At 24.8% G+C, this 8,457-nt stretch overlaps 1 protein-coding gene and 2 non-coding genes across 3 annotated transcripts in view; 1 reads left to right on the top strand and 2 right to left on the bottom strand.

The window, feature by feature from the left end:
- Positions 1-230: 230 nt before the first annotated feature.
- Positions 231-303, bottom strand: Trnav-uac. Its single transcript has one exon. It is a non-coding gene; the product is annotated as a tRNA-Val (tRNA).
- Positions 304-2,011: 1,708 nt separating this feature from the next.
- Trnad-guc lies at positions 2,012-2,083 on the top strand. Its single transcript has one exon. It is a non-coding gene; the product is annotated as a tRNA-Asp (tRNA).
- Positions 2,084-3,807: 1,724 nt separating this feature from the next.
- The window catches only part of LOC105617754 (CD151 antigen), a 13,449-nt gene continuing 8,799 nt past the window's right edge, over positions 3,808-8,457 (bottom strand). Inside the window, exons 2-5 of the mRNA XM_012199308.1 lie at positions 8,151-8,339; positions 6,654-6,818; positions 4,121-4,321; positions 3,808-3,870 (exon numbers count right to left, since the gene is read on the bottom strand). Of these exons, the coding sequence (XP_012054698.1) occupies positions 3,808-3,870; positions 4,121-4,321; positions 6,654-6,818; positions 8,151-8,339 (618 nt within the window). The remainder of the gene's footprint in view (positions 3,871-4,120; positions 4,322-6,653; positions 6,819-8,150; positions 8,340-8,457) is intronic.

The raw sequence follows: 8,457 nt of genomic DNA on the forward strand, positions 1-8,457 counted from the left end.
AAATTTTTATTTGCAATTCTTAAAGACTTATATCGATAATTTTATATTTTATTAATAAAAAATTCTCAAATCTCTTTATAATTAAACATTAAGAACATAGAAAATGTGAATATTATAAAAAAAAGAGTGCTGTTATATTTTAAAAAATAAAAAAATAAGTAAAGCTTTAGCTCCTGTGCTTTATATTCGTATGTTTAAAAAAAAATTACCGTAAAGAATAAAATTATAAGTGGTTCCGGCCGGGATCGAACTGGCGACCTTCTGCGTGTAAAGCAGACGTGATAACCGCTACACCACGGAACCTCTACAGCCTCCACTACTCGTTATATTTATGATTATTTACCGATTCTTAATAAAGAATTATTATTCTTAAATAATTATATTATTTAATATTAAAATTGATTAATTAAATAAAATATAATTATTTTTGTAAATGTTAAGCGGCAAAGTCATTTTTCTAAGATATTACAATTTTACATGTTACTTATAACTCGATCGATAAATCATGTGGCTTTCTCTCGCGTCGTATAGATGGCAACTGCAATCTATACGTATTGTCAAATGTGAATTAAATTCATACGAGTTCGATGTTACACCTTTTTCTTTTTTTAATTTTATAAGTTCAAAGTTATATCTTATTTATGATAATAAAAATGTAATAAGAAGAATAAAGAATGTTTTTAATAGATATCTTTTCCAGCAAACGAGAATGGATTAAAATATATTGAAATTTTTTTTCTATCCGAATGCATATTTTAAATAGCTTTTTTTGGATTTAATTGAATTCAATTAGATTCAATTGGATGCAATTAGATTAAAAAACTGCATTTCCTATTCAAAATTTTGAATTGAACAGTATTCACAATGCACAGAAAAAGCTAATATTATTTTTAGATTGAAAAGCATAGAGATATGCTCCATGCAATTCCTATAAATGAATAATAGTGCATTCAGGATTGAAAAGCATTTTAACATTCGTGAATTAATATTTCTGAAAATCCATTTCAATTCATTTCAATCCATTCTCGTTTGCTGCGACATTTATTTAATTTATATTTTAATATAAACTGTCGCAGAATATGTTTTTACTGCTTTTTTCATTGGCAATAAAAATTAGATTTTGTCATCTTATAAATTACAGGATATTTTTTATGCTTTCTTACATTAAAATTTTACTTAGCGAATTAAAGCACTTTTACAAAAATTGACTTTTACTTTAATTTATTTCTATAACAATTTTAATATTTTTTGCATCTTTCTTTCATTACTACATTTTATTTTAAGAAAAAAAGAAATAAATTAAAACCTAAATACTTATACATAACCAAACCTGTATCTTTTAAAATTATTTTTCAATGAAATTAAATGTATATTATTGCAAATGTGTGTATAAATGATTCAGGATGTCTAGCAAGACACGTATTTAGAATAGCGAACATGTAACTTTTTCTCTAGAGTGAAAACGTGAAAAGTGAACATTTTTTATCTTCAATGAGATAAAATTTTCACTTTTTTACGTTTCCATCTTAAGAAATAGTTACATGATTGCTATTTAACACAAAAGCAGTTTAATAAGCATTTTACACTGATTGAATTACACTTTTATCGATCTGTGATTGAAACAGAGAGCTATTTCTCATAGATCTAAAAATGTAATCCAATTAGCTCAAAGTGCTCATTAAATTACTTTTTCTACTAAATGCAACTACTTGTAACGCAGTGAATTATTTCTTATTTAACATTGACAAATAATAAGAACAAGATAATTCACTGTATTATATTTTGTCTGTATGTTTTGCAAGAATTTTGATTTTATTGATAATATGAAAATGTGTTAAATATATCTAATACAGTGAATATGTAATCATAAGTGTATTATAAATACATAAATTATTGTTATATAAAATCTATATTTACTATAGCCTACAATCACACACACAACATACATAAATGTTCTTTAAAGTGAGATAAACTATTTATATGGTATGAAAAAAGTTCCTTCATGCAAGAGTCCTCGGTAGTATAGTGGTTAGTATCCCCGCCTGTCACGCGGGAGACCGGGGTTCGATTCCCCGCCGGGGAGTTTTTTGTAATATTTTTTTTATATCATTGTTATATAACAATTACTTTTTCATTTATGCTTGTTCATTTATGTAACAGTTTAATATTTAATAACATATACTTTAATAAATTATTTTAGAAAAAATTAAATTAATATCACACACAAAATATCTAAGATAATATTTGTATCTAATATTAAAAGCTTTGATGTTTTGTACATAACGTCTAAACAAAATTTGTTGCTAAGAAAAGCGATTGATTCTAAATTTAAAGAACAATTTATCATTAAAGGAAATTTAATGCAATTAAATTAAAACATTTTATGAATATTTTCAATATTCTAGTTTAAATTAGAATTCTTTTAGTTTTTCTCATTATATATGTAACATAAAAGCCCAGTTTCTTATTATATGTATACCTAGTGAACTTGAGATTTAGACTCAACTCACTTTTGATGATAATGTAAAAATCGTGTTTTTCTAGCTATAATTAATAATTATGATTAATAGCTATGATTAATTAAACTAGTAGTTTTGCATACTTTAAAAGTTACTCACTACAAAATCATTTTAGTGATTAGCTATAGCTAGAACAATACAATTTTTACATATTATTATTAAGTTAAGCCTAGTTATAATCAAAAAATAAAAAAATTAATTCAAGAAATTAACATTCTGTTAACAGCGAAATCGTTTAAATATAATTTAAATACATGATATTAGATTAGATAATTTATTTTTGCAGAAGATTGCCAAATCATGTGTTATTTATACAAAATATCCACGTTTTTTATATATATAATAGGTAAATTAAAAAATATGCCAAATTAATCAATATCTATATAGTTATTGTACATATAGGAAGATAATAATTTACAGTTGTTGGTGCATTGAAGATAAAAGATAAGTATTTGTTGGGGGGGGAGAAATACATACAATTATATAGCATATAAAGACATACAATCTACGTTTTCATTAAACACACATTTATACAAACATACATTTATGTATAATCACATAAATAAATCAATCCTTTAATAGGAACGAAATATCATAATACATATGTAATAATATAATAGATAATATTAACTGTACGTGTATAATATGTTAAAAATATTGTCACAACACACACCGATTATATTCATAATTGTTTTGTTTCTTAGTTACGATAGGATATATTCTATATGTAATTATGAACTAACTTTCTGTGTGAGGAACATGATTTCGTAAAAAATCTCATTTTGATACATATTTAAAAAAAGGAAGTATTAATATTTTTTAATAATATTATTTATATACTAATATTAATCATATATTTTTCTATATTTGAAATGTCTCTAGTTTTTCTTCGCAATTACATAAGCAATTAATTACATAATATAAAAGCAAAAAAGTATATATAATTATAAAATATGCATAATAAATGCAGATATTGAGAATTGAAACTTGATTAAGATTATTATTGATACTTGATTAATATTATTTTGCTGATTTGAGACGAGTTTAAAAAATATTACTGAAAATCAATGTGCGATATTAATAAATAAAATGAATAATTAGTTAATGAGAAGTGCTTCTTATCCATCGATGTTGATAAATCTTTTAAACGGACGAATATAAATCTTTTAGCTTTGTTATTTTTAAGCCGCTAAAAATATTCATATTTTCATCTCAACGAGATGGCGAATTTTACAGCTTACAATTAGTCTGACGTAGCATAAAATTAAATTATTTAATGGATTTCGTTTCATTTATCGTTTTCTTTTTTTATAGCCGCTGCGAGGCAACAAGCAAGAACAATACCGGCAATCTAAAAAAGAAAAAAATTTGTTTTTTTAATTCAAAATATTCCTATAATAATATTTGATGAACAAATTTAAATACAATTTACATTTTTGTTATAATAAAGAGCTATATAATTCTTAAATTGAAAAACTTTCTGTACATCTATTACTCTTTACTTAATAACCGTTTAATTTTATTGCAATAAAGTATTGGCTTGATTAAAATATTGTATGAATTGATTAAAATATATAGGTATAAATTAAAACTTTACTCGCCTCCACAAAAGCTATTCCAATGCCCACACCAATTAAGACTGTCGCACTATTTTGAACTCGCATTTCCAACTTTCTAAAGCATCCTTCTGTATTTGCTGTCACGATTTGACAGACCAACATTGTCTCATTGCAACATGATGACGGGATTCCTGCTGGATTATCAATCCAATCTCTAGGACCATCCGCACCGCAACATTGCAGCTGTCGTATAAAGATAAAATAATTATTGATATATAATCCGACTTAATTTAAAAAGTTTAAACAATTTAATACTTATTTTAAATAATTCATTAAATAATTATTTTTTGTTTGTTATTTTGGCTCAGCGCCAATACTGATTAAAGGTAAATCGAAACACATCCCGTACAGCACAGAAACTTGTAGCAACAGTGTTGCAACATTTCAATGTTGTATATTGCAATACAATGTTGCAGAAACATTGCGAAGACTTCTTTTATTGCAATATTACTTCAGCAATGTTGCAGCAGTATTTTTTAAATATTTTTAGCAAGAAACACATATTGATACAAGAATCTTGTTCTTGTTCAAAAATCAGTAAGAAACAAAGATAAGAATGACTTTTGTCACTGTATCGATTTATGCCTCTGCTAGAAAGTTCACTTTGAATGTTATATCCAATAAAGAAGGACCTGGACATAATGGAAGAATAGAAATTAATCATCACGTTTACACGGCATACTTAACGAGTTTCATAATATCTGTAGTTATGAAACTGACCAATCTCATAACTATATTCCTCTAAAAAATGAAATGGTTAATTTTTACGAATATTATTAAATCTGATTAATGTCTATTTCTATCAATATAAATTAATTTTAATCTCAGTTCAACTTATCTTTGTCTTTTTCTAGTTCTAAAGATTAGAAAAGGACGAAGAGTAAGTTGAATCGAGATTAAAGTTAATCTACATTAGTGAAAACGAATGTAAACGTAGTCAATATCTATAATTTATAGGAATTGTGCCTATAATTTATAAACATAAAACAAGTAGAAATAAGGATTAAATATAACGCACAATGGACATAATAATAAGATATAAAACATATAATATAAAAAGTTAGAAGTAGGAGTTAAATGTAACATACAATGAATATAAAATAAAATATGACTTCATAATTAATTATATCTTTATATTTTATAGAGGTATTCCGATGTGCACAGTACTGAAAATTTATAGTTCACGTTACATATACTGTAGATTTTCATTACTGGCAGTGTATATCGGAACACGCTTATAAAATATAAAGACATAATTAATTATGAAGTCATATTTTATTTGTATTCATTGTATGTTACATTTACTCCTATTTCTATAATTTTTTATATTTAAATTTATATAATACAAAATCTTATAATAAATACTGCAGTAACGTTGTAATATTACAGCAATGTTGCTGCATTATTACAATATTTTTGCAATAATACTGCAAATATTCCTGTGCGCAAAACCTAATATTGCATATATATTATGTTATAATATTGCTGCAACATTACGTATCAATATTTTTAAAACGGATATTTTTACGTTGCTGCAATGTTGCTGAAATATTGCAGCAATATTTCGCAATATTTTTGCAATGTAATCTTGCAATGAAATATTGCTGCAATATTTTTGTGCTATATGGGAAGGCGAATTAATATAAATTTTGAGAATTAGTCGAAATTTATCATTAATTTTGTTTTTTCTTTCAAACGAATTGTTTAACTTTGCAAATTAATTTCCGCTTCTTCTGCACCAGAAAAATAAACAATTTTGTAGTTTGTGTGATTTAATGTTAATCAATGATATAAGCGCACAGATCGTGAATGCACGAAGAATTTTTTTTCTTACACAAATCACGATTCCAAAAAAAATTACGTTATAAAAAAAAAGTTTTATAACTTTGTAACGAAAAAGTATGTTGAAAATAATAATAATTTTTATAATGTATAGTTTGCTAAATTAGTTTAGTAAACTGATGTTCGCTTTGTTCTTTAATTTCGGAATAAATTGGATAATTTATTCTTCTTAATTTTTTCATTGAATAATAAGAAATATTTTGTTTATATAATATTTTATTATATGAAATCTAAGCCAAGTTGGAAAAAATAAAAATTTTAATAAAACTTTTTTTATTGAAATTTTAATAAAACTAGTTTTTTATTATTTTTTTATCATGAATGAAAAATGATTTAATTTACCTCGATCTACTTTATTTAATTACGCGATTTAATTTATATAATATATTCTTACAAAACTATTGTTGTCAAAATAGGACAAAGTAATTTAAGATATTGAAAGATATAAAATGTTGTAAAATGTTAATACGAAGAGAGTTAGAATAGTCAATGTACAATATACTAAAACGGGTTTAATTGTCTATTTGCACACGATGATTATTTCAAGTGACCTGACCCATCATTATAGAAACCATTGTTTTCTTTATGGTACGGAAGCTATACTACAATATTTCATCACCTTTTATATCGACAAATTCATTATTATGTTGTGCTCCAGATTCAGTTTACTGACCTTTTTCTGTATGTTATCCCAGGCTTGCCTGTCAGTCTCCGTATAGTTTTTTATCGATTCCTTTAGGGTATTCTTCATCGCCATGCTAAAATCGTTTTTAAACACTGCTGCAGCTATGCCCACCGCGAGCTCAATTATGAAGATTATTAACAATGCGACCGCAAACTATATAAATTATTTTTAATATTAATATAATTAATCAATCATAATTAATCAAAGATTATATACAACTATAATTTAGAATTATTTATTGTTTTTCATCACAAAAAAAATAATATTTAAAAACAAAACAAAATAAAGACATTTGAAATTATATGTACAGTTTTATACATATATTTACCTATATTAAATAAACATGAAATCTCTAATTTAATTTTAATTAAGCTTTTTGAAAATTTTATTGAGATAAACTCAAGTATATAAAATAAATATATAAAATAATAAAATATCTAGTATATTAAAATGAACAGAATTTTGGAACATTTTAAAGTAAACAGATTAATAGAGAGAGACAGATTATATTTTCATAAAAAAATATTATCAAATTTTTAATGATTTCTGTTATTTCGATAATTATTTAAAGGGTTACATACACACCTAGAAACACTAAAAATAATCCCATTCATGAATTTTTTTCTCCAAATATATTAAAAATATCAAATCTTTGTACCAATATTTTATATAAGATTTTGTCGAAAAACATAAAATTTTTATTAAAAAATATTTAAATGCAAGCAAGATATTGCCGTTAGTATCACAGACATATTAGCTGCTATAGTTGTTTGCGGTGCAAACTGTAGGCGGTGTCTACTGTATAATCTATATAGTTCATCCGAAACACAAAAACGTAATAGATTAAAAATATATAAATCTAGCCTTTATTGTAACCGATTTTTAAAATTCGCGTTTGTTGCAAAATGGCGCTTAGTTGAATATAAAAGTGTAAATATCGTCTAAAAATCGATCAGTTTTTTGTTATAAAAACAAAACTGGAAAGCCTAGAAACAAATCCTATATTAGAAGACATATATTAAAGACTGCGTATTTTCACGCTAAATAAATATTGTAGAAAAAAATCTGAATTCGATTCGTTTCGATTCCATTCATTTATTTTTGAAATATATTGAGTACTGATTTGTAAAACACGATTTCAAAGTAAACACGCGTTCAAAGTAACAATATATAAATGATTTTTTTTATTTACATGGAATCATCTATTATAGAACTGTATAATAAATCTCTTAATTCTTAAATCGAATTTAGCTTGCCTACGACGTTTCTTATTTCCTTAAACTATAACTTTTAATTTAAATTTATAACGCTATAATTTCTTGTATTTCGAATTGTAACTTTAGGAAAATAATCTTAAGATTTTATATTATAAGAAAATGCAAAAATTGGAAAATAGATTTTTTTACCCATCTAGGTGTACGTAACTCCTTAACAGAAAAATTTTTTACTCTGAGTTTTTTAATTTTTTGTTTTTTTTTTGCTTACCGCAATCAACATGTTGTAATGCTCCTTTATTGCTCCGTAACATCCTAGAAAAGCTATGGCGAAAACAATAAATCCCGCTACTATAAGCACTATAGGTGGTGCCATTATTCTACTTTCCACGAAATGATCGAATTCACCGACATCTGCTAATACCCATGCACCAGCCACAATAATACCTAAACCAGATATCTGAAAAGATCGATTTTAATCATTGTTGTATACGTATTTTTTTCATCCTTGAAATTTTTTTTTCTCTTTTTATATTTTCTCAACTTTTCAAAAAATAAAATAAAACAAGTACAATAAA

The sequence above is a fragment of the Atta cephalotes genome (genome assembly GCF_000143395.1).
Source record: "Atta cephalotes unplaced genomic scaffold scaffold00014, whole genome shotgun sequence".
Taxonomy (NCBI): Eukaryota; Metazoa; Arthropoda; class Insecta; order Hymenoptera; family Formicidae; genus Atta; species Atta cephalotes.